At 45.0% G+C, this 26360-nt stretch overlaps 1 protein-coding gene across 1 annotated transcript; it reads right to left on the bottom strand.

Annotated features, from left to right (window-relative positions):
• Window positions 1-13647: 13647 nt before the first annotated feature.
• LOC141047446 (tubulin alpha-1 chain-like) lies at window positions 13648-21377 on the bottom strand. The gene is made up of 5 exons (XM_073542551.1): window positions 21220-21377; window positions 17363-17585; window positions 16054-16202; window positions 15159-15839; window positions 13648-14021 (listed from the first exon to the last, which is right to left on the bottom strand). The coding sequence occupies exons 1-5, from the start codon at window positions 21220-21222 to the stop codon at window positions 13728-13730; spliced, it is 1350 nt and encodes a 449-aa protein (XP_073398652.1). The 5' UTR covers window positions 21223-21377; the 3' UTR covers window positions 13648-13727.
• Window positions 21378-26360: the final 4983 nt, after the last annotated feature.

Below are 26360 nucleotides of genomic sequence, written 5' to 3'. Positions count from 1 at the left end.
ATTGGAACATATTTATAAATTTAAACTCCCAAATCTTCCTTTCTCTGTCACTATTAAAAAAAATGACCTTTCAATATTAGGACTTTTAGATCTGCCAAGCTGTGTCCAGGTCTAGAGAAGTGTATCCCTACAGGTGTGTCCAGCTCAGTCTTTATCGTATGTCTGTGCAGATTCATCCTTGTTTGTAGCTTTTGCTTAGTTTCCCCGATGTATGTCCCTGCATTGCACCTTGTACACTGTGTCATGTACACGACATTGAAGGATGGACATGAGAAAAAGTCCATGATCTTATAGTCCTGATTTGTGTTGGGTATGGGGACTTTATCTGTTGGTGATATGTGGGGGCAGGTCTTGCATTTCTTACTGTTACAGGGACTGTGCCTGTCTCTGAAGGTGACGTGAGGGTACTTCTGACAAGGATATTCCTTAGGTTGGGAGGCTGTTTGTAGGAGAGAAGTGGCAGTTCCGGGAATATTGCTTTCAGTCTGTGGTCTCTGTGGAATATGGGTTGGAGGTCTGCGATGTTTTTCTGAGTGATTATTATTATTATTATTATTTATTGTTATAGCGCCATTTATTCCATGGCGCTTTACATGTGAGGAGGGGTATACATAATAAAAACAAGTACAATAATGTTAACAATACAAGTCATAACTGGTACAGGAGGAGAGAGGACCCTGCCCGCGAAGGCTCACAATCTACAAGGGATGGGTGAGAATACAGTAGGCGAGGGTAGAGCTGGTCGTGCAGCGGTTTGGTCGGTCGGTGGTTACTGCAGGTTGTAGGCTTGTCGGAAGAGGTGGGTCTTCAGGCTCTTTTTGAAGGTTTCGATGGTAGGTGAGAGTCTGATTTATTGTGGTAGAGAGTTCCAGAGTAGGGTGATGCGCGAGAGAAATCTTGTATGCGATTGTGGGAAGAGGAGATAAGAGGGGAGTAGAGAAGGAGATCTTGTGAGGATCGGAGGTTGCGTGCAGGAAAGTACCGGGAGACGAGGTCACAGATGTATGGAGGAGACAGGTTGTGGATGGCTTTGTATGTTAGGGTTTTGAACTGGAGTCTTTGGGTAATGGGGAGCCAGTGAAGGGATTGACAGAGGGGAGAAGCTGGGGAATAGCAGGGGGACAGGTGGATTAGTCGGGCAGCAGAGTTTAGAATAGATTGGAGGGGTGCGAGAGTGTTTGAGGGGAGGCCACAGAGCAGGAGTTTGCAGTAGTCAAGGCAAGAGATGATGAGGGCATGGACTAGGGTTTTTGCAGATTCTTGGTTGAGGAATGAACGGATTCGTGAAATATTTTTGAGTTGAAGTCGGCAGGAAGTGGAAAGGGCTTGGATATGTGGTTTGAAGGAGAGATCAGCGTCAAGGATTACTCCGAGGCAGCGAGCTTGTGGGACTGGGGAGAGTGGGCAGCCATTTACTGTAATGGATAAGTTCGTTGGGGGGGTCACGTGAGATGGGGGAAAGATGATGAATTCTGCTTTGTCCATGTTAAGTTTCAGAAATCTAGCGGAGTAGAACGATGTAATAGCAGTCAGACATTGAGGGATTCTGGTTAGTAGGGAGGTGATATCTGGTCCAGAGATGTAGATCTGTGTGTCATCAGCATAGAGGTGATACTGAAAGCCATGAGATTCTATGAGCTGTCCCAAGCCGAAGGTATAGATGGAGAAGAGCAGGGGTCCAAGGACTGAACCTTGCGGGACTCCGACGGATAGTGGGCGAGGTGAGGAGAGCAGAGGTCTCTGAGGTGAGGAGGTGGTGTGTGAGTGGGAGACGCTGAATGTCCGGTCTGTTAGGTATGATGAGATCCAAGATAGGGCCAAGTCTGTGATGCCAAGAGATGAGAGGGTCTGTAGTAATAGGGAATGGTCCACTGTGTCAAAGGCAGCCGACAGGTCCAGGAGGAGGAGGACAGAGTAGTGTCGCTTGCTCTTGGCGGTTAAGAGGTCATTGGTGACCTTAGTAAGGGCAGTTTCAGTGGAGTGGTGTGACCGGAAGCCAGATTGTAAGCGGTCGAAGAGGGAGCAAGAAGAGAGATGGGAGGACAGTTCAAGGTAGACGTGTTGTTCCAGTAGCTTGGAGGCATAGGGGAGAAGTGATATAGGGCGATAGCTGGATACAGAGGATGGGTCAAGAGAGGGCTTTTTGAGGATAGGCGTGATAGTAGTTGTAGTTTTCTATCCTCATTGTCTGAACAGATCTGAATGTACCTTAGAGCTTGACTGTAGGTTCTAGAAAATGGATTTGGGATTTTGAAGAGTTGAGGGTGAGTTTGATGTTTGGGTGGAACTTGTTGCACATGAATTGTGTGACGAAGGTGTTAGGAAGAACAGAGGAAGTGAATTCTGATTGTTTTTATTGCTATGTGGAAAAAGGAAAATTGTCTAACACTGTGAAAAAGACAGAAAGTGTTGTGGTACAGGAGAGAATTAAGAATGTGATTAACGGAGACGACACTGAGATCGAGGTTAATGTGTCAGGGAAATAGTTAAAAGTGATGATTTGAAAAAAAAAAAAAAAAGAGCAAGCTAACAGCTGCAGCTGCTTCAGTACCCCCTCCCATCTTAGCCCACACCATATCCCCCTTCGCCCCCACTGCAGCTGCGAGTGCACAGCCAATCTCTTATCACTGGAGCACACAGCAAACTCTGGCCCCCCCTCCCTCAGACTTCAGCTACTGGGAATCCTGCTCCTCAGCCCCTCCCTGCTAATTCTGGCGATACGCCAGACTCGAGCACTATCAGAGATTGACATTCCCCTGCTGTTTTGATCGGAGTAGATGGTAGACCCAATTAATATACTTTTATAAACCCTATTTCTGTGGGACCCTTCCCCGAAGTTACTGCCCAGTTTGTAATCTCTCCCACATGCCCTGTAAATTTACTAGGGAGAGATTTATTATCGCAGTTCCGCTCCTGAATACAATTCCAAGATGATGGTCAGATGGTTTTTTTTTTTGTTATATAATCCCTATGTAGATGAAGACAGTGAGAAAATCTGTATTTTGCATGCCCTTCCTACAGTTATGATGGCCCTGATAGGCCCAGATCCACCCCCAATATTGCCTGAGGATCAATGACTCACCCCATACCTCTCAGAGATACTATCTAAACTCCTGTCAAAAGGGCCAAATGATATAGGGAAAATGCCTGTAGAACCAGTAAAAGTGTTTCTCAAACCTGGTGCCTAATCCTCATACTTTTTTTGTCCCAAATACCCCAGGATGCTGCTTGGTTTACAGTTATTGATCTTACCAATGCCTTCTTTAGCATTCTGTTATACCCAGACTGCCAGTTTCTATTTGTATTCACTTAACTGTCCATATTAACTGTCGTCCCTGCTATGTCACAAGGGGCCCAAAACAGTGCCAACCAGTTTGCAAAAAAAATATGAGCAGGTGTCTTTTGCCATTTCTGCCACTGTTAGCCTCCTTAAGTATCTGGCAGCACTGAACTGTCGGGTTTTGGCCTCGAGACTTCAGTTCTGCCTTGGTCAAGTGATATTCTTGGGTCACTGTCTCCTTCAGGGTGCCAGACACCTCGCAGAAGAAAGAAAAATAGCTGTCAGCTCCCTTCCTTTCCCAAAAGATGAAACTGAACTCCAGCGTTTTCTTGGACTATGCACTTATTGTTGTCAGTGGATACCGGATGCATCCCGCATAATGCAACCCCTTTACAACGCCTTGAAAGACGGTATAATGAACTATAAGGAAAGATGGCAGTGATGAGGATTACCTCCAATATGATTGTTCCCAACTTTTGACTGAAGAAACAGCTACTCCACCAAATGTCAGTGAGAACCCACTCCCAAATCCTGATCTGGTGTTATACACGGACGGTTCAAGATATGCTGACCAGTTTGGTAGATTCCACACGGGATATGCTGTTACCACAGAGGACACTGTAGTGCGCGCAGCTGCACTCCCGCCCTCACAGTCAGCACAAGAAGCAGAACTTCAGGCTCTGTCTAATGCATGTACTTTGGCCAAGAACAGACGGGCTAATATATACACGGACTCACGGTATGCATTTGGTATTGTTCACGATTTTGGGGCTCTATGGGCCAATCGAGCGTTTATTACTACTGACGGAACCCCAGTGAAAAATGCTGAAGCTGTTAAAGCCCTCATGGACTCGATCAAATTACCTACTCAGGTGGCTATTATCAAAGTTAAGGCGCACGGTCCTAGGAACAGTCCACAGACTGTTGGCAACACATTTGCGGATATGCAAGCAAAAGCCGCCGCTCTCTTATCCGTTGAACCAACCATACCAACTATGGTGACCACACACTCTCAGCGTAAACAGTTACAAGAAGCATTGACCCTACAAGAACCTGATGATCTACAACAGACTGAAGTTTTCTGTCGGACCCCGCGAGACTGCTTAATGACGATGCAGAGAATGTCTCCAAAGGAAGAGGTGAAGCAATGGAAGACTGATGGGGCACGAATGGATAATGGTCTCTGGAAAAAGGACCAACTTGTGTGTCTCCCTAAGCGGATGTACCCTGCTATTGCCATATGGGTACATGGACCTACACATCGAGGAAAGAATCAGGCCCTCGCACTGGTGCAAAAATTCTACTGGGCCCCGGTTCTCCAGTTGGCCGGAAGCATTCCCTGTTACCAACATGACTGTAAAGACCACAGCGAAGAAACTGGTGATGGAAGTCATATGCAGATATGGGGTTCCAGAAGTTGTTGAAAGTGACCAAGGCCCGGCCTTTTCTTCTCATGTGTACCAAGAAGTTCTGACAATGCTTGCATCCACTGTAGCCCTCCATACTCCGTACCACCCACAATCCAGTGGGAAAGTTGAGAGGTTGAATGGCACACTGAAGGGACAATTAACCAAAATGATGCAGGAGACTACGGCTCCATGGCCAGAGCGCCTACCCATTGTGCTATACCACATCCGTACTACCCCTATTACAAAATATGGCCTGTCTCCATATGAGATATTGTTTGGTACTAGGCCCCCAGTTGCAATTTTCCAGCCTCAGCAGTTATCAGAAGAGACTGACCGTGTTGTTCAATATGTTATTCTGCTTAGTAAAAATCTTGCTAACACCTATGTTCTAGTTTTCTTTTCCTTTCCAGATTCAGCAGAAACCGATACCTGTTATAACCTGAAGCCTGGCGATTTGGTAGTCGTGAAACGGCATGTCAGGAAGCACGGACTAGAACCCTTGTATGACGGTCCCTATCAAGTTCTCCTCATCACCCAACAAGCCAATAGCAAATGAAGGGGCATAATGTTTTGGTTTTCCGCATTTTTCATATTATTATTGGTAGAAGTTAAAAGTTAAAGTTAGAAGATATTCAATGACTCAGAGATTAATACGATAAAGACAATGATCGTAATAAGGACAGTTGGTTGTTCAGACACCTTCTCCTTTTTCAATTCAGCCAATTGATTTAGGGGAATTGGGGGCTGAATAGCTGGGATCTTACAAAGCTTGTTACACATTGCTGCCTGTATCCTTGTTGTATATGTGATACTAAAACTTGTTTTTTGGTGTATTTCTGTATGTATTAGGAAATTCTACACTAAGCCAGCTAATGATGATACCAAAGGTGTCGTTGCCTCTGCTTTTCTCTACACCGATCTCAAAAGGCTACTTGATGAAGATGTTGAAGCCAAGCGCATGGCTACCTACAAAAGATCTCCACCACCGTCATCAAAAATTGTTATTCGTGAACTGCAGTATACAGGGGGGACGGGTGCGCCGCGACAGCCATGACTGGTAACACGGCATCAGTCATGTGAAGACCAGTACCCCTCAAGCTGTTAGCTTGGGATAGCACCTCTGATGCTGCATATGTGTTAAAAAAATTTATCTAGGGGGGAATGTTAAGGGTTAATACTAAAATCAGAGTTGAAGTTTCGTTTTATCTATTCAATGTAAGGTTTCGTTTCTCCGATTTTGTTGTTGTAAGATAAATTTTTATAATTGGCATGGCCTGTCATGAAACCAGACTGTTTCCATCAGGTGCAAGATAAGGGGCTCGGGGGGGGGGGGGGGGGGAGTGTATTGCTCTGAATATGCCATTATACTACTTTCTATTTGGATACGGACATATATGTAGTTTCCGGTTTTCTTGCAATATTATTGGCTTATAAAGTGAAAAGATGCTATTGGTACTTGAGAACCTTGCATAATTAAGCAAAAGATTATAAAAGATGTGACTAAAATAAAGGGGCTTAGTGATCTGCCTCGATCCTCCCGTACAGAGACCCCGTCTCCGTGTGGTCATTTGAGTTGCTAGCAACACTGGAATAATTTGGAAATCACTGGCTCAACCGTGAAGGGTTAATTTAACTCTCTCCTTATCAACACATTGAGGTCAACTTTGACACAAAGCAAGGTTTTTAATATTAGACAGTGTAGGACTATCCCGAACAGAGTAAGGCTGGTTTCACATTAGCGCTTTTTAAGCGCACGCACGGCCGGGGTAGCTCCGCCCCCGAGCCGGCTCTCTGCCCGACGTGCCCGCCCCTTGCTTGTAGCGCCGCCTCCTAGCGGACAGCGGCGCCTGCGATCGGCGCACCCTATCTTTAGCATAGGGTGCGCAGATCGTGCGCAGGCCGTGCGCTAGTTGCGCTTTGACCTGCGCTGCGCACTTTTGACGGTGCGCCGTGCGCGCCAAAATCGAACTTAAAGATAGGGTGCGCCAATCGCAGGCGCCGCTGTGCGCTAGTAGGCGGCGCTACAAGCAAGGGGCGGGCACGCCGGGCAGAGAGCCGGCTCGGGGGCGGAGCTACCCCCGGCCGTGCGTGCGCTTAAAAAGCGCTAATGTGAAACCAGCCTTACCTTGTCGTGGTGGGATGGCTTTCATGCTACTTTTGATCAAAAACAGTATTACTAAAAACTCTGTATTATTTAGATGCACTTTTGCTTTTACTTATTTAGTTACAGCAGGGTTTTTGCTCACTTTGTCTTTTGCAGGTTTTATGTTTTATGGCCAATGTCAACATGCATTTATACGCTGCATGTGTATCATCTCAAACCAAGCTCAATTTTTGTGTTTTTTCTTTGTATTTTTTGCATTCTGTGCAAGCTGGGGTGTGGCCTCCCTCTCCTGAGCTGGAAATTGTATATAAGGGTTCCCCAGACTGGTGTCTACTGTTTGGGACCCAGTCCTTTTGTCTGCCCTTGTTCACACATTGAGGTCAACTTTGACACAAAGCAAGGTTTTTAATATTAGACAGTGTAGGACTATCCCGAACAGTTACCTTGTCGTGGTGGGATGGCTTTCATGCTACTTTTGATCAAAAACAGTATTACTAAAAACTGTATTTAGATGCACTTTTGCTTTTACTTATTTAGTTACAGCAGGGTTTTCGCTCACTTTGTCTTTTGCAGGTTTTATGGCCAATGTCAACATGCATTTATACGCTGCATGTGTATCATCTCAAACCAAGCTCAGTATGCCAGCAGGTGTCTATGCCTGGAGGAATATGTAAATGAAAGTTTACGAAAGGGTCATATCCATCCTTCCTCCTCACCTGTAGCTGCGAGGTTTTTTTGTGAAAAAGAAAGATGGTGCCTCCGTCCTTGCCTCAATTTCCATGAACTGAACAAAATTACATTTAAGAATACTTACCCGCTTCCACTTATCCCCGACCTAAATATTCAGCTAACGGGGGCAAAATGGTTTTCTAAGCTTGACCATAGAGAGGTTTATAATCTGATATGTATCCGGGAGGGAAAACAGTGTTTTTAATGGCATTTATTTGAAAATCTTGTCTTGCCTTTTGGGTTAACCAATGCACCTGCTGTCTTTCAGAACTTTATGAATGACATTTTCTCTGACATTATTGGAAGGTTTATTGAGATATACCTGGATGACATTCTCATTTTTTCGCCTGATATGAATTCTCACTATGAGCACGTTCGATTTGTTTTACAGAAACTAAGGGAAAACTCTTTGTTTGCTAAATTGGAGAAATGTACTTTTTCTGTTCAAGAAATATCGTTCCTGGGGTTCATTGTGTCAGCTGAAGGGTTTAAAATGGACCCTGGGAAAGTGCAGGCAATAATTGATTGGGTTCAACCTCGTGATTTGAAAACATTGCAATGATGCTTAGGGTTAGCTAATTACTACAGAAAGTTTATTATGGGCTTATCTCAGATAGTGAAACCCCTTGCTGACCTCACACGAAAGGGGGCGAATCTTAAGGTTTGGTCGTTGGATGCTGTTGGCACCTTTGATTAAATTAAAGGCGTGCTTCATGTCCGCTCCAGTTTTGAAGCAACCTGATCTCCAGAAACCGTTCATCGTAGAGGTGGATGCCTCAGAGGTTGGGGTAAGAGCTGTTTTGTCTCACGGTTCCAAAACTCTGACCAACTTGTGTTCATGTGCATTTTTCTCCAGGAAATGTTCATCTGCTGAAAGTAATTATGATGTGGCAAATCGTGAGCTGCTCGCGGTCAACTTAGGCTTTGAACATTGGAAACATTTTTGGAGGGAGCTATTCATCCTGTTACAGTGGTGACAGATCATAAAAATTTAGCCTATATTGAATCTGCTAAACGTTTAACCCCTAGACAGGCCAGATAGTCCTTATTTTTCTCTAGATTCATTTTTTTCACCATGCTCAGACCAGGGTCTAAGAATGTAAGGAAGAGATGAAGGCGTTCCAGCTTCTAAAAGAATTCCTTTATTTGTAGATACAATAAAAACTTGACAGGCAGGTGAACTCTTCAATAGCATAATGGATGCGTTAACACAGCATAGGGTAAGCAGCAATGCGTTTCGACCCTACAATGGGTCTTTATCACAGCTGTCTCTACTTCCTGGGCAGAAAGAGCAGGTGCTTCAGTGGAGGAAATTTGCAGAGCAGCAACTTGGGTGTAGCCTGAATACCTTCTGTAGGTATTATAAATTTGGATGTATTGTCAGGCCAACAAATTGCTTTCGGTAGAAAGGTTTTCCAGGCAGTGGTCCCACCCTAGAACGTCATACTTTGGTATTCCCCATGGTGCTGTCAGGAGGGACATCTTGGAAAACAGGGATTAGTCCTACCGGTAATTACTTTGTCCATCCTGACAGCACAGAAATTAATTTCCCTCCCTTATGAATTTGTTACTAATGTGATTTAATGTTATATGGAGATTCAATTAACATAAGTTGCAACAATCCTAGTGTGGTACTTGGGAAAAGCACTAAGGCTAGTTTCACACTTGCTTTTTTTTGCAGCGCGTTTTTCCCGCAAAAAAACGCATTGAAAAAACGCATACAAAAGCATACAACTGCTGCGTTTTTTTCAAGCATTTTTATGAGCATGCATGAAAAAAACGCAGCGTTTTTATGCGTTTTTAGTGCGTTTTTACCGCGTTTGCGTTTTTTCCAAACATTAGGTGGCCCCTCACACTAACCCAAACCATGACTTTACTAACCCTAACCCTTAACCAAACCATACCCTAACCCTTAACCAAACCATACCCTAACCCTTAACCAAACCATACCCTAACCCTGACCCTAACCCTTAACCAAACCCTAACCCTGACCCTAACCCTTAACCAAACCATACCCTAACCCTGACCCTAACCCTGACCCTAACCAAACCATACCCTGATCCTAACCCTGACCCTAACCCTTAACCAAACCATACCCTGATCCTAACCCTAACCCTGACCCTAACCCTAAACCCCTTAACTAACCCTAACTCTAACCCAAACCCCTAAATTCCATTGTCTAAACTAATGTTAAAAAAAAAAAACGCATGTGCAAAAAACGCATACATAAGCATGCCAATGCGCACGTATGCGCATCCATAGGCTATAATGGCCATTTTTAGCGCAAAACGTGCGCATACGTGCGCATGCGCTTTTTTGCAGGGCCAAAAAATGCAACATGCTGCGTCTGGAAAATACAAACGCACACCCCAAAAAAACGCAGCGCATGAAAATCGCATACGTGCGCATGCCAGCGCGCAGGTATGCGCACCCATGTTAAATATAGGGGAAAAAACGCATGCGCAGGTATGCGTTTTTTTCCAGCGCAAAAAAACGCAAATGTGAAACCAGCCTAAGGGATGTGAATGGAAGGGGTCTTTTTATCTCTCGTGTTCTTCCTGTCCCTATAAGGACAACCTCTATGGTGCCGTCAGAATGGACTCCTGGAAACGTAATACCAGTAGGACTAATCCCCATTTTTTGACCGACAGCCTATCCTCTATGTCTATTTCTTTCTTGGATCTTGAGATATTTGCTCATAATGATGAACTGTACACAAAGCTATATCGTAAGCCCACAGTGACAAATGGCTTATTACAATTCTCTAGCTTCCATCCCTTACACTAGGAGAGGTGTCCCTACTGGACAATTTCTGCACACAAACCAGAACTGCACTCGAGAGTTCTTCCTGCACCAAACCAGACAATTGACAGATCAATTCAGAGATACCCAATGAAAGTCAAATCCGCTACTTTCCATTTCTCTTCCAGGGTGGGGGTAGATTGAGACATGCACATTGAGTAAGCTACTTGAGTTTTGATTTTCAGCTTCATTAATATTTTGCTCATGATGTGCCTAATTTGGGTGATAGGGATCTTTTGTCCCATTTCCGAGCCTAGCATGGTCCCTAAGCGATTAACGCACAATTCTGCATGTATCAAAGTACTTGTAATACTGTATTATTTATATATTGCTCTATTGGACAGCCTGCATTAGTGTTCCTTATATATTTACTAGCTGAAGAACCCGGCGCTGCCCGAGCATAGTAACTAACTACGGTTAGTTATAACAAATTATGTTTATATCTGTATATAAAACTGTGTAGAGCCCCGCCCATTCGGCATAGCCACATTCACTATAGTATCCCACATCATCCTGTCAGCCAGAGCCACCGGACTACTACCCATAATATCCCACATCACCCCGTCAGCCAGAGCCACCGGACAACTACCCCTAATATCCCATCAGCCAGAGCCACCGGACTACTACCACTAATATCCCACATCATCCTATCAGCCAGAGCTACTGAACTACTACTTCTAATATCCCACATCATCCCATCAGCCAGAGCCACCGGACAACTACCACTAATATCCCACATCATCCCATCAGCCAGAGCTACTGAACTACTACTACTACTACTAATATCCCACATCATCCCGTCAGCCAGAGCCACCGGACAACTACCACTAAAATCCCACATCATCCCGTCAGCCTGGAGTCAGAACCCGAGCGCTGAGTGGAACAGTCCTAACTTCCATACTGGGGATCCCTTTAAGAGGCCTGGCCTCAGAACCAGAGCGCTGAGTGGATTTGCCCTGACTTCCATACCAACGATCCCTTTAATAGAAGCCTGGGGTGAGAATCAGAGCGCTGAGGGATTTACCCCAACTTCCATACCGGTGATCCCTTTAGGAGAAGCCTGGGGTTAGTACCAAAGCTCAGCGTGGATTTTCCCTCACTTCCGTACCGAGGATCCCTTTAAGAGGGGACTTGGGTCAGAACCAGAGCGCTGAGTGGATTTGCCGTAACTTCCATATCGGGGGATCCCTTTAAGAGAGCCTGGGGTCAGTACCAGAGCATTTGAAGGCAATTGCCCTGACTTCCATACCGGGGATCCCTTTAAGAGAGGCCTGGGGTCAGAATTAAAGCACTGGATGGATTTGCCCTGACTTCCATACCAGAGATCCCTTTAAGAAATGCCTGGGGTAGAACCAAAGCGCAGAGAGGATTTGCCCTAAATTCCATACCATTGATCCCTTTAAGAGACCCTGGGGTCAGAACCACAGAGCTGGATGGATTTGCTCTGACTCCCATACCAATGATCCCTTTAAGAGGGAAGATGTGCCTACAGGATGGAGGATGTGTGATGGGTATATGGGCTGGGGGGGGGTAGAATTCATTTCTGTCATGTGCTCTCTGCTCCTTTCAGGGGGGGCAGACAATGGCTGGGAGCTTATGTTCCCAGGGATGCTATATTTCTCCAATCCTGTGTCTGCTGAGGTGTTGTCAAGTGGGAAAACTTGGTCATAGCAACCAATCACAGCTCAGCTACTTTTAACCAGCTCTGGTGAAATGAGAGATGCTTCGTGATTGGTCCTTCAGCCGTGATATCTCCAGTTGTGTTTGGGCCAGCATCTACTAGAGACTATTAGTCTGTATGTTGGTACCTCCCTCCTTAGATTCACAGGCACTGGGTATAAACACCATAATTAGTATATATATATATATATATATACATACACACACACACATACACACACCTTGCTCCACTCACCTACACTTTGCCTGATGAAGCTGTAGCAACATGCATGGGGTGCCTGGGTTACTGGACTCCTAGGCCTTCTTGAGAAGAGGTTTGTGACTATCCTTAGGCTAGTTTCCATTTGCGTCTTCTACTTGTGCACGATGCGCTACACAAGCACATGTGTTTTTACCAGTTTCTAGACATGTTTACTCTTAAAATGCAGGTGTATGCATGCCCACGCCTGTGTTCCCATAGACTAATGCGTTGTTTTTATGTACCGTGCACAAGAGTACACTTTACGCCTTCGGGCGGATCCAAAAACGCAACATGTTGCATCTGGTGCGTCTAGACGCACACCTGGAAAAACGAACGCGCATGAAGACGCAGACGAATGCATGACCATGTGTACGCCATGTTTACCAGAGGTACGGATGCACAGAGCACAAAAACGCTAATGTCAAACCAGCCTTAGCAGGTTTTAATTTTCTATTGCTGGAATAGAGCCGCACACCTTGCACAATGCATTATACCCACTCAACTTGCTATAGCAGACCTATGGGGGTCATTAAACTTATTGTGGATTTCTTTGCATATTAGCAGGGCAATACTATGCTTTAGTGTGTTTGACAATTTTATATTGTTCTTGATACTGTCCAACTGAATTTCATGATCTATTCCATTATAATTGTATATTTAGTTACAATTCTTTTAGGAGGTTGTATTGTTGTAGATCTTTGCAGGGGATGGTGCATTTGTTTTGCATGTAATAACCATTACTGCCAGGTAGTGATAAGATACACACACAAAAAAAAAAAAAAAGAAAAAAGGGGGTGCTCAGGTGCAGAATGTCTCAGCATGCTTGAATATGTAAGAGTAGCAACATGTGGAGACTGCCTGCAAGGCAATCCCTGCATGTGTTGTGCACATCAAGCATGGTCACTCATCACTACGGCAGAATATACTGTTTGCAATTTGTATATATGTGTGCATATTTTATACATTGCTGGTAGAGTGAATTATTTCAGATTGGGATACTGGTCAGGAAGTGGTTCAAGTGTTAGGGTGCTTATTTTTGTGGTCAAGCTGCAATCTGAATACATGCGACAGAATTGTTGTGCACTATAATAATTATTTTTGCTTCCAAATTGCAGTTAGGGCATGTGCACACGCTACAGATTTGGCCCTGCGGATCCACAGCATTTCTGCAGGCATTGTACAGTACCAGGTTAGCCAAATGGATTTCAAAACTGCAGTGCCCACGGTGCGGTTTTAAATCCGCAACATGTCAATTCTTTCTACACACACCTTAGAAAGATTGGTTACACATCTATAGAATAAAGGTAGGCTTTAAATACATGAATGTTTTAAATAAAACAGCAGTGTTGAAGGAAAACCTTATAGCTTTAAAGTAAGATGTATTACACCACAGCCTACATAGTTCAGAGTAAAATCTTTATTTCAAGCAGCCATGACAGGAAATAGAACATTGCCATTTAAAAAGGACACGTGGCCCCGACACTAATACTCTTCTCCTTCATCCTCTCCTTCTACAGAGTCTGTGCCAACCTCTTCATAGTCCTTCTCCAAAGCAGCCAGATCTTCTCGTGCTTCAGAGAACTCACCCTCTTCCATGCCTTCACCCACATACCAATGCACAAAGGCACGCTTAGCATACATCAGGTCAAACTTGTGATCCAGACGTGCCCAGGCCTCGGCTATGGCTGTAGTATTACTTAGCATACAAACTGCCCTTTGTACCTTTGCCAAGTCGCCACCAGGAACAACTGTAGGAGGTTGATAATTTATGCCCACCTATAAAAAGATATTACCACATTATATACTTTTGATAGATTACTGGAATCCACCAATGCACACTGAATAGAAACCTAGTAACAACATATTACATCTCCTAGATAGTAACTGATTAAGGTAAATTCTTAATCACTGAGACCTATAAATGCTTTTGAGATCATGCAACTCCTATGCAGCTTTTGGATTTCAATCACTGAGGTCACCACTCATTAAAGGGAGATTAACCATCAATTATGGATGTGCGTTAAGTGCTGCTGAAAGATTCAGGCCTCAGGTGGCAAGCATGCCCCACTCCCAGTTCTCATGAAGTACATAAGGGCAGCCACCTTGCCATTCATTGTAGTGAGACAAGACCCACATAGCCAAGACTCTGCATCTCAGAGCACATCTTAAGATTATGCAATAAGTGTATGAACAGTGAATTACCCTTGGAGTGATTCAGGGTTGTAGGGAGGGCAGGGTGAAGTGTTATTTAGCCAGAGATAGCCACAAAGTGCAAGGGCCAAATTAAAAGTGGAGTTGTATCTCCATTTTATTTAATTTAAGAATGAGTGCAACTAACCCCCCATCACTTCACTGTCTTGGAGCCCAAAATAGGAAAAAAGGTTGTTTGGAAAGCATTAAAATCTTGGCAATTGTCTTATATTAAAAAAAAAAAAAAAAAAAAAAAAAAAAAAAAAATCTTAAAAAGGTTGACTTTTATTGTCCTATCCCTGGATAGGTCATCAATATTGGCTTGATGGGAGTGACATTTTCACCACCAATTAGCAGTTCCTGGAGCCAGCTGGAACACAGCAGCACCAAACATTTCAATTGTGACTGCAGGCAGGTGCTGCAGAGCCACTTCCCAAAGATAGGTGAGGATCTTTACAGATCTGTGTTTTAGCAGCATCCGAGAGCTTCCTGGCAGTGCCAGTAACAGCTAATCAGCAGAGGCGCTGTACCAAGTGATGCAATCCCCCACTGACCAGTAATTGATGACCTTTCCTAGTGTTAAGATATATGGCCTATGTCACAAAAGGAAAAAAAAAATAAAAAAAATAATAATGCCAACCTCTTTCATTGCCTAGAACAGTGAACTTAACCTGACAGACCATTATGTAGTTATGACAAAGTAAATTGCTATTACTGCCTCACCTTAAATCCTGTTGGGCACCAATCCACAAACTGTATAGTGCGCTTCGTCTTAATGGCAGCAATAGCAGCATTCACATCTTTGGGCACCACATCTCCACGGTACAGCATGCAACATGCCATGTATTTACCATGTCTAGGATCACATTTCACCATTTGATTTGATGGCTCAAAGCAGGCATTTGTTATTTCTGAAACAGAAAGCTGCTCATGGTAAGCCTTCTCCGCAGAAATGATAGGGGAGTAAGTGACCAGTGGGAAGTGGATACGGGGATATGGCACCAGGTTTGTTTGGAATTCTGTCAAGTCGACATTAAGTGCTCCATCAAAACGCAGAGAGGCTGTAATAGAAGACACAATTTGGCCTATCAAACGATTCAAGTTGGTGTAACTTGGACGCTCAATATCCAGATTCCGTCGGCATATATCATATATTGCTTCATTATCAACCATAAAGGCACAGTCTGAATGCTCCAGTGTCGTATGTGTGGTCAGGATTGAGTTGTATGGTTCCACCACAGCAGTGGACACCTGTGGTGCTGGGTAAATGGCAAACTCCAGTTTGGACTTCTTGCCATAATCCACAGAGAGTCTCTCCATGAGCAATGAAGTGAAACCTGAGCCAGTGCCACCACCAAAGCTGTGAAAGATCAGGAAACCTTGGAGGCCTGTGCATTGATCAGCCTGGAAAATATGAGTAAGTGAAAAACAGAAGTTATACAGAAGCACTTAATTTGTCAATTATGTAGCCATTTGTAATCAAGTTAACATTTCTCCAAGAAGCAACTCCAATCAAATAGGATTTTTATAGCAAAATATTCACAAAGCATTTTCTGGATACATTCACCCCAACATGTAGTCAAAAGACTGCATGTGAATAACAGCCCGTTATACCTACCAGCTTCCTCACTCTTTCCAACACCAAGTCTATGATCTCCTTTCCAACAGTGTAGTGCCCACGAGCATAGTTGTTAGCAGCATCCTCCTTGCCAGTAATAAGCTGCTCAGGGTGGAAAAGCTGACGGTAACTTCCAGAACGGACCTCATCTACAATAGAAAAATTAAACTTGTTTGTGACAACACAACATGTGATCCCCTGACTTTATTGACTGTAAATAGGGGCCTCTTCTGTTTGTCAACCTTCCCATCTGTACATCCTGAGAATATGCTGTACTGTTCCTAGAGGAACAAAAAGATAAGCTGCTGACATTGCATCAGCTGTTGGAGGACAGTCAGGAGCTCCCCACACACCAAGTCGGCCAGTAGTGGGCAAACCTTTGTGGAGTTTTAAGGCTAGTGTTTCTTGCCAGTTATCTTATGTAGCTCAGATCCTGCTATACCAGTGTCTCACCATGGATTTCACACTTTACATAAAGCTGTCAGGGCATAGACAGTGAATAATGTCACTGGCATGTTAGACTGCTCACCACTTCAAGATCTAGCAGTGATAGCAAAATGGCAGCAAGACGACAAGTAAAGTGACAGTGCTGGAATCAGTCTCCACCCCCATTTCATGATGCTCCCAGACTGATGCCATGTTAGTGGTTTAGATAAGGTTTGTAAATAAAAAAAAAAAAAAAAAAAAAAACCCACACAACAATGTCTATCCCCAAAATCTGTTGTTTCCTTTAGGTGTTAATTTCATAAGTACATTTATGATTTCTTATGTTTAGAGCCATGTTTAGAAGTCGAAGTAAGGCTGGTTTCACATTAGTGTTTGTGAGCGCTTTTGCATGCGTCGTTTTGTGGTGCAGCGAACGCAACATGTTGCATTTTGAGGTGTCAAATATGCGCACATCAAAAAAAAAACACATTACTGTCTATGGGAACGCATTGGTACGCAATGACACGCATGCGGTCTTCATAATTTAAATAGAAATCCCACAAGACATGCCCTTTTCATCTGGTGTTATATTGAAAAAGCATGCGCATAAACAATGCATGCACACAGCGATTTTCCCCCTCATCATGTGTAAGATGTGCATAAAAAATGCTGCGTAAACATGCGTTTTTGCATGCGTTTGCTGATGATACGCTGTGGACTCAAATACTAATGTGATCCTAGCCTAATGCAATGCCAGTATGGCTTGAATTCATGTTAGCCTATTGAAATGTGTACTATAGGGTTCTGGGATTTTCCCCTTCCAATACATCACCTATACAAGGAGTGTCACTTATTGCCCTCCCTTGAATGACAAAACACTTACCTATTACTGCAGATTCAAGATCTACAAAGACTGCTCTTGGGACATGTTTTCCAGCTCCTGTCTCACTAAAGAAGGTGTTGAAAGAATCATCTCCTCCGCCAATTGTTTTGTCACTTGGCATCTGGCCATCAGGTTGGATACCATGCTCCAAGCAGTACAGCTCCCAGCAGGCATTACCAATCTGAACTCCTGCCTGTCCCACATGGATGGAAATGCATTCACGCTATAAGAGGGAAGAAAAAAAATAAAAAAAAATTATGAGGAAAAAAAACCACACACACCTTTATCTTTTATACATGTATTCAAGAGTGGGAAAAGCACAATGGTGATGTTGCTTTGCATGCCTTGTTTCAAATACCACCACGTCGTCTACGTGTGCAAAGCGTTTGTGAGGGTTTCTTCCTTCACGCCAAAGACATACTGATGGGGGAATTTATTTTGTAAGCCAAAGCTGGGACAGTAAATGTCTGTAAAGTTCTGAGGAGGAATATGACTGCACTATAGATGTAAAATATATAAGCTACATCTAGAAGACAACGGAGACATGCAATCTTAGTGGAAACACTCCCAGAACACGTTATTCTGATTCTACATACACCATGCATAGTATAGAATTGTTCAGAGGCCAGGTACCCATGATCTGAACTAGCAGCTTTTAGGACACAGCGCATTTTCACTGCATCTAGAGAGCTTCCATCTATTGAATGCAGGTAAATCCACATGTACAATACGTTCTATTGATGCAGTCTGAAAACATGCACCGCCACGTGTCCGTCTCTCAGATCTGTGGACGCATAGAGGACATATAATTTCTTGAAATCCCATCCACTATGCTGTAAGATCTGGGTGCTGTGGGATTACCAGTACATATACTGTCAAGTTTCATATGAAGCAACTGAAGGTCCACACAGGAACCACTGAACAATCGCATGGTTCAGGAGATCAGAATGGAGCTGGGTACATGAAAACATGGAGATGAGGATTTAAACAATTTTATAAGGGATTAGGTTATCTCATTGCAGGGAATGCTTCTATAACAGCACATAATACTTTTGTATTGTAAATATGGCACTGTTACAGAAGAAACTCTGTACATAGCATTTCCAAGAAGCAGTACGTCCACAAAGCTTGGATAAAAAAGTTTTTTTGTCTTTTTTTAAATAGCATGTTAAGATGGGCACCTGCCACATTCTCTGGGATCCAGCACCATTGGTTCTATCTCAATGACATCACTGCTCTTCAGGCTACCCCCACAATGTATGTGAAGCTGCATAGACTAAGGCTGGGTTCACACGTAGCGGAACTCTCGCGGAAATTACCGCGAGAGTTCCGGAATTCCATTCTGCGGGAAAATCGCATTTTAAATTCCCGCAGAAAAACTAGCATTTTGCAAGCGTAATTAGCTTGCAAAGTGCTAGCGTTTTCCAAGCGATCTGTAGCATCGCTTGGAGAACAAATTGTTTGACAAGTGTGACCAACTTTTTACTACTGAGGCCACCTATGCGGCATCAGTAGTAAGAGATAAAATGTAAAAATAAAAATGGTGTTATTCTCACCTTCCGACGTCCCGCGCAGCCTTCCCGCCTCTCTCCACGCTCCCAGTAAGCCTTTGAGAAAATGCCCGCGATGATGCAAGTTCACGGGATCGCGACGTCTTGCGGTAAATCGCGATGACATCGTGCGAATGACCGCGAGACCGGACGCCATCGCGGGCATTTTCTCAAAGGCTTACTGGGAACGGGAGCGTGGAGAGAGGCGGGAAGGCTGCGCGGGACGTCAGAAGGTGAGAACAACACCATTTTTTATTTTAAATTCTATTTTTTACAGGGATATGGTACCCACAGCCCGGAGGACAGTCTCCTCTCCTCTGGACTGTGGGTACCATCCGCAATGGTTTTGCTTACTTTTCGCATGGTGTGCACAGCCACATGCAGAAAGTAAGCGGAACAATGCATTCCTATGGCTGCGGGATCGCCACGATTCCGCAAAATTAGTGAGCATGCTGCGGTTTTTACCGCGAAGCGATTCCGCCGCGGTAAAAACTGCAGCATTAGCACAGCATTGCGGAATCCCATAGGAATGCTTATTTTTTGCGACAAAATCGCCGCGGAAATATGAAAAAAACACCACGTGTGAACTCAGCCTAACACTGTAAGAGCCACTTCCAGGTTACCCAGAACACAGCTTGGCCCAGAGTCTGCAGAGAAGGGATGTCACTTAGACAAGCAGAGAAAAATAGAGAAGGTGCCAGACGGTGAGTATATTGACAGTCTTGAAATTGGAAGAAAAAAAAATTGAGGGATTGTTTCTTTAATGAAGCTGTTTTTTTTTTTGTTTTTTTTTGACTCCCTAATCACTTAAGTGCAGTGATCAACTAGCTTTGACTTCTGTAGGTCACCTACAACAGTAATGCTAATGATGCATACAGGCATATTCCTCTGAGGGAGCCCAAGAATCCTTACATGATGGGCACTCAAGATGTATGAAGAAGGAAACCCAGATCATGTACTTTAGAAGGGTTACCCAGGCACCAGCTGCACCGCAGACCTCATTATGACAGCATGTGTTCCATTTGCCATCTGGTCACTCGCCTTAGAAACTGAGCACAGGCTAGTAGGCATGTACTTATACATGGGGTCATGTGACTAGTGGCACTATTAATACCTGGGTCTCATCACAAGGTGTCACAATGCCATAGTCTGCGATCACATGGTGGAGCTAGTCACAGTAACTGCGGACTTTGCTCTCAAACCTGGACAACGCCTTTAACAGGAGCCAGGATAAGACCATGTTGGGCTTTAGCCCCCAGCGATCACTGGAGTTGGAGAGTCACACTAAAGGCCCTTTTACATTTAGCGATGCACCAGCGATCCCACCCGGTCAGGATCGCTGGTGCGTCGCTAAATGATCGCTAGTGAGCTTTCATACAGAAAGATCTCACAGCGATGCAGCAGCGACGCAGCGCACGATACTTACCATTCACACACAGCGATCCTGCTTCCTCCCGCCCGCCTCCACGCGTCGCTGGACGTCACAGCAGGAAGTCTCAGCAGGAAGCGCCCGACGAGAAATGGAGCCGGACATTCTCGCGCGATCAGCGATGGACAGCGGGGAAGCCGGTCGCTGGTAAGTATCACACATAGCGATATCACTAGCAATATCGCTATAACGTCACAAAATCAGTGACGTTTTAGCGATATCGCTTAGTGTAAAACCCCCTTTAGTCTATGAAGTCCGCAGAAAAGTCAATTCAGCCAGAAGCCAAAATCTGTTTACTGTCACAGCCTGCCAGGTGCAGCACCAGAGACACCAACCTCCACTGCGCAGGCGCGAAGCTTCCGGCCCCAGCCTAGAAGTGTACGTTCCCTGGCTCCTGACCGAATGGCGGGGCGGGGCCGGAAGCCTGCAGCCGATTGGTCAGTGGAGTACATGTCATAGCATGAGCCGATTCACAGACTTCTCGGTTAGAACTTTTAGAAGCCGCCATGCTCCGCGGACTGGTGGCGGCCGGAGCAGCAGCCATCTGCCTCAGCAGCGCTCACACCCATGACAGGCAGAGCCACCCGGCTGACTCACCGCAGAGAACTGGCTGTACTGGTCCCTGGGCGGGGACGCCCGTGACTTAGCAGGCCCCCGCCCTAGTATCACTCGAGAGCCATTACTGCGCAGATCCATGACGTCGCCAAGTACCGCGGCCACAAGGCAGAGCGCCGCTCCGGCTCCCCAACACCGCAGGCAGCGGACACCTAGGACTGCACACAACAAGCCTCGGCCACTCGGAAACCGTCCCATCTTTTAGGCGCCAAATTCCCACACCCTCCCCACACGGACAGCCCAGAGTTAGAGCGGTTTCTCACCATGGTTGGGATTCGTCAAGGCTCACACAACAAAGAAAGTTACAAACAAGGAATAGATGTCCGGGAAAGCGACAACCAGGCCGGCTCCGTTGACTATAGACGCGCTACGGGTCTCCGCCAACACAGCAACTGTTCTTTCCCGGCAATGAAATTGCTTTTATAGCCGCAGTAAGGGCGTATACGGCGCTCATTGGTCGACCGGGAGGAAGGCTAAACCGTGATTGGGTAGAAAAGGTTTCGAAAACTTTCACTGACGAGAGATTGGTGGGTTTGTACTCAGCAAGGGGCGTGGCTAATGTAGATGTATGTTCGGGTGACATTCCTTACAGCAGAGGGCTGCAGGACGGAGAGCAGCACCAATGTGTCCTTTCTGTGCGCGCCTGCTGACACCGCGTACTTCCCGCATGCAGTGAGGGTCAGGCTGTCCTGACGGCGGCAAACGCCGGTGCCTCAGAGCAGCTCCTGTCAGAAAGTGGCGTCCTGCTAGAGAATGTTCTAGATTGGGTACAGGTACTGTGCAAGAGGCGACCAATGCGTGTGTGCCCGGGTGACAGGTGCAGCGGGGACCAGAAACTCGGGCCCTAATTTGTTATTTAGGAGCTGTCCACTACTAGGAGAATTCCTTCTTAAAGGGGCTGTCTGCTACTAGGAGAATTCCTTCTTAGGCTATGTGCTCATGTAGCGTTTTAAACCGGACTCCTTCCCAGAAAACGCGTTTTTTTCTGCATGATTTTGCCGCGATTTTCGCGTGTGAAATTCAAGCACTTTCCAAGCGATTTGAAGCATTGCTTGGAAAGTGATTGACAGGTTGGTCACACTCGTCAAACATAGTGTTTGACAAGTGTGAGCAGCTTTTTACTATTGAGGCCGCCTATGCGGCATCAATAGTAAAAGATAGAATGTTAAAAATGATAAAAAAATAAAAAATCGGGGTATATTTACCTTCCGACGTCCCGCGCAGTCTCAGCGACGCTCCCGTTCCCAGCGATGCCTTGCGAGACCTGTGATGCCGTTGGTCTCGCGTTGCTATAGTGATCTCACAAGTCCGCAACAGTAACGCGAGACTACGTCATCACAGGACCTTGCCGCAAGGCATTACTGGGAACGCTGAGGCCCGGGAAAGCTGCGCGTGACACCGGAAGGTAAATATACCCCGATTTTTTTATAGGGGTATGGTACCCAGGGCCTGGAGGACAGTCTCCTCCTCCACACCGTGGGTACCAACCACACATGAGACGCTTAACTTTGCGCATGGTGGGCAGAGCCACATGCGGGAAGTAAGCGATTCTCATGCATTCCTATGGGTGCGGAATCGCGGCAATTCTTTGCGATTCCGCAAAAAGAATGATCACGCTGCGTTTTTTTCCGCGATGCGATTCCGCCGCGGAAAAAAGCGCAGCATTAGTACAGCATGTGCGGAATGCCATAGGAATGCATGGGGTGCGTCATGTACAAGATTTTTAAACGTTTTCGTGCCGAAAATCGCGGCAAAAACGCTTAAAAATCGCATCGTGAGCACACAGCCTTAAAGGGGCTGTCCACTAGGACAATTGCTTCTTAAAGGGGCTGTCCACTAGGACAATTCCTTCTTAAAGGGGCTACTTCTAGGACAATTCCTTCTTAAAGGGGCTGTCCACTACTAGGAGAATTCCTTCTTAAAGGGACTGTCTACTGCTAGGACAATTCCTTCTTAAAAGGGGATGTCCACTAGGACAATTCCTTCTTAAAGGAGCTGTCCACTACTAGGACAATTCCTTCTTAAAGGGGCTACTTCTAGGACAATTCCATCTTAAAGGGACTATCCACTATTAGGACAATTCCTTCTTAAAGGGGCTGTCCACTACTAGGACAATCACTTCTTGATTAAAAGGTTTGGGCCTGATGACATAAAGCCTATATTCGCTTCCTGTGCTGGCACTGGTCCACTGGTGTTGGCACTCGCGGTCCCAGGTTCCGTGGCGCCCAATCAGCACCGTCATCACTGTCTCAGTCTTTGGACAAATCAAAAATAAAGAGGAAGTCCAGGGTGCAGCTCATCGCTGGCTTCACTGACCAGTCTCCAGTTGTTTTTTTTAACTTTTTGTGAGAAAAAAGTCATTTAGATTATGTAATAGGACTAGATTAGGGACAGCAACAATATACTATAGTAATCTGAATGTACTACGGTACTTTTTATTGAATTGAGTTAGTAGAGAAAAAAAAATGTCGTAGTCATTGTCGTCTACTCCGGTTTTTTTTTTTTGGTTTTTTTTTTACTGAATTGAGTTAGCGTCAGCGCAGAAGAAAAGAATCATCCCTGCGTCCGTCCTGCAGCTGTCTTGCACTGATCACTGACGCATATCAGTGATCAACCTCCGGTTGTTGTTTTTTTTGTTTTTATTATTCTTTTAAATAATCAAATAATTTAGATTAGGGACATAAAAAATATACCGTAGTAATAGTCATCTCCTATAGTATTATTTATGGAATTGAGTTAGGGCTAGTCTCAGAACTCGCAGAAAAAAAATACCTGTGTGTGTGTGTGAGAAGAGAGTTAAAATTTATCATTTTGAGTAGTTGATAAAATTTAGTTATTTTACACACAAACGCGTGAAAAAATGTCCTGCTCGCACCCAAAGTTGGTTTTCAACAGAGGAGGCATACACTTTCCTTGCCTCAGACAGTGAGGGAGAGGATCCCACCTTCCTTTATTTTTCCGACTCATCCTCTTCCTCAAGTGATACCGAACCACCACGTAGATACCCCAGGACAGGAAATGAACCAGTGCCCACCATTACTGACCCCGTATGGACCTCACCCCTGAAGACTATGAGCTACTGATTCCTGATTTTGTGGCGCAATCTAGAATCCAATTTGTCACCATCGGCTTCACAGAAGTAGACTTTTTTTTTTTTGGGGGGGGGGGGGGGGGTCAGTGAAGAAACCAGAAATTCAGCAATATTGTAGTGTTGACATTTTGTACGCGTATAACACTCCACTGTTCCGAATGGCCATAACCCCTTAAACATTTTAAGGCCGTCCACAAATTCTTACATTACAGTGCTAATAATAATAGTAATCTTTATTTTTATATAGCGCTAACATATTCCGCAGCGCTTTACAGTTTTACACACATTATCATCGCTGTCCCCAATGGGGCTCACAATCTAAACTGTGTCCTCCCCAAGATGACCCTAACTTTGATGACTTTTCAAAGTTCGGCCAATCATTGAGCACTTCAGCTACAAGTTTCCTGAGGTGCACAACCCCCAAAGGGGACATCTGTGTGGTTGAGTCCCTAATGCATTTCAAGGGCAGGCTCACATTGCGTAGTTCTTGCCCAGTAAGAGAGCCAGGTACAGAATTAAGAATTGAACCCCCTGAATGCCCCCTTGTCCTAGGAGTGAGTGGGAAAATTGTGTGGGATTTGCTGCACCCACTGCTGCTTTAATACCAGCATCCCACTCTTCAAGTTCCTCTGTAAGCAAGCTACCGTAGCCTGCGGCAGTGTCCACAAACCACACTGTATACTGGGGTATAACAAGTATATGGGGGAAGTTGATCTCTCTGATCAAGCCCTCCAGCCGTTCAGTGCCATGAGAAAGGCCAAGGAGTGAGCCATGCACATCACACAGATGGCAATGTATAATGCTTATATGCTATTACAATGTGCAGGCCAGGCTGCTACATTGTACCTTCAGTTCCAGGAGGTAGTGATTAAGGCCCTGAAATTTGGCAGTCAGGAAGAAGCGGGGCCCCAGTACTTCTGGAACTGAAGGTGCTTGTATCGTACCAGGCCATTTTGTCGGTGAGGTCCCTCAAACTTCAAAGAAAGAACACTCACAAAGAAGGTGCCGAATCTGTTACAAAAGGGGATACGCAAGGACAGCATTTGGCAATGCCACACCTGCCCCAACAAAACTGGCCTGTGTATAAAAGAAGGCTTCACACTGTACCACACATCCATGGACTACTAAATTCATTTCTGACTTACACAACTCACGTATGCCAATCTGATGCACTCTACACAAATTACATATATGCCACCACATTATAAAATTCACATACTAGGAAAATAATAGATCAATTCCAAAATAGCGTCACTTGTGGGGGGTTTCTACTGTTTAGGCACAATAGGGGCGTTGCAAACGCAACATAACGTCCACAGACCATTTTATCAAAGCCTGCATTCCAAAACGTCACTTCTTCCCTTCAGAGTCCTGACAAGTGACCAAACAGTGGGGTATCAAGAGAAATTGCACAACAACTTTTAAGCCCCCGTTACACACTGCGATATCGCTAGCAATATCGCTGTAAAGTCACCGATTTTGTGACGTTGCAGCGATATTTGTTATGAATGAGTCACCGTAGGAGGCAAAAACAGAAATGCTAGCTAAGTCCAGAAAACAAGAGAAGTTGGCATCTATCGGATTGCAGACCCCTGAACCTATCAACACAACTAGCAGTAGCCGTGGGGGGTTCCTACGATGCCCTAGACCCCTCGATCACAGCCAGAGAATTAAATAGGCCTAAAGAAAGAAAGGGAAAATCTAAACTGCCCCAGAGCAGACCCCAAAGCAATAGGCAGCCCCCAACATATAATGACGGTGAAGCAAGATGAAAATACACAAACAGAAAGATAGACTGAGCAAAGAGGGGCCCAAGCTAACTAGATAGAAAAGGACAGGAAGGCTGCTGTCTGCAATCCGTGAAAAACCCTATGAAAATAAGAGCCAACAGACTGACAGTGAAAAAGGCCCTGAAGACGCTAGGCTTCAAAAAGCTATGTCAGTACTCAGGAATATACTGAAGACAGAGCTACTGGCAAAAGGAGATTCAGCTCACCCCAGCCGGGAATGGCAGAATACTGAAAAGCAAGGAAAACAAAAAACAAAACAAAAAGCTAACAGGCAAAACAGAAAACTTAGCTTTAGAGGAGCAGGAATCAGACTGGTGTCCTAGAAGTCCACAGAGAAATCACCCGCAGGGCAGAAGGGCGTCGGCAGCCTTATATCCAGTCCGTGACTCCACTCAGCCAGTCATCCTCATTAGACTCAGGTGCCTGATAATCAGGCTCATTACCTTCCTTTACCAGAATAGGGAGTTCACCAGACCCCAGTGACGAAGGGGAAAATGAACTCACAACAGATATTGCTAGCGAT

This window comes from Dendrobates tinctorius, unplaced genomic scaffold (genome assembly GCF_039654945.1).
Source record: "Dendrobates tinctorius isolate UK_male_01 unplaced genomic scaffold, ASM3965494v1 ptg000127l, whole genome shotgun sequence".
Taxonomy (NCBI): Eukaryota; Metazoa; Chordata; class Amphibia; order Anura; family Dendrobatidae; genus Dendrobates; species Dendrobates tinctorius.
Note: the sequence above shows the minus strand (reverse complement) of the source record. Positions and strands in the feature narration are given on the sequence as shown.

Coding starts and splice junctions, on each gene's coding strand:
- LOC141047446 (XM_073542551.1), bottom strand. Junction 15,840..16,053: donor TGGAAAGAGTGAGGAAGCTG/GTAGGTATAACG, acceptor CATATTTTCCAG/GCTGATCAATGCACAGGCCT. Junction 14,022..15,158: donor GGTGCCCAACAGGATTTAAG/GTGAGGCAGTAA, acceptor ATCTTTTTATAG/GTGGGCATAAATTATCAACC.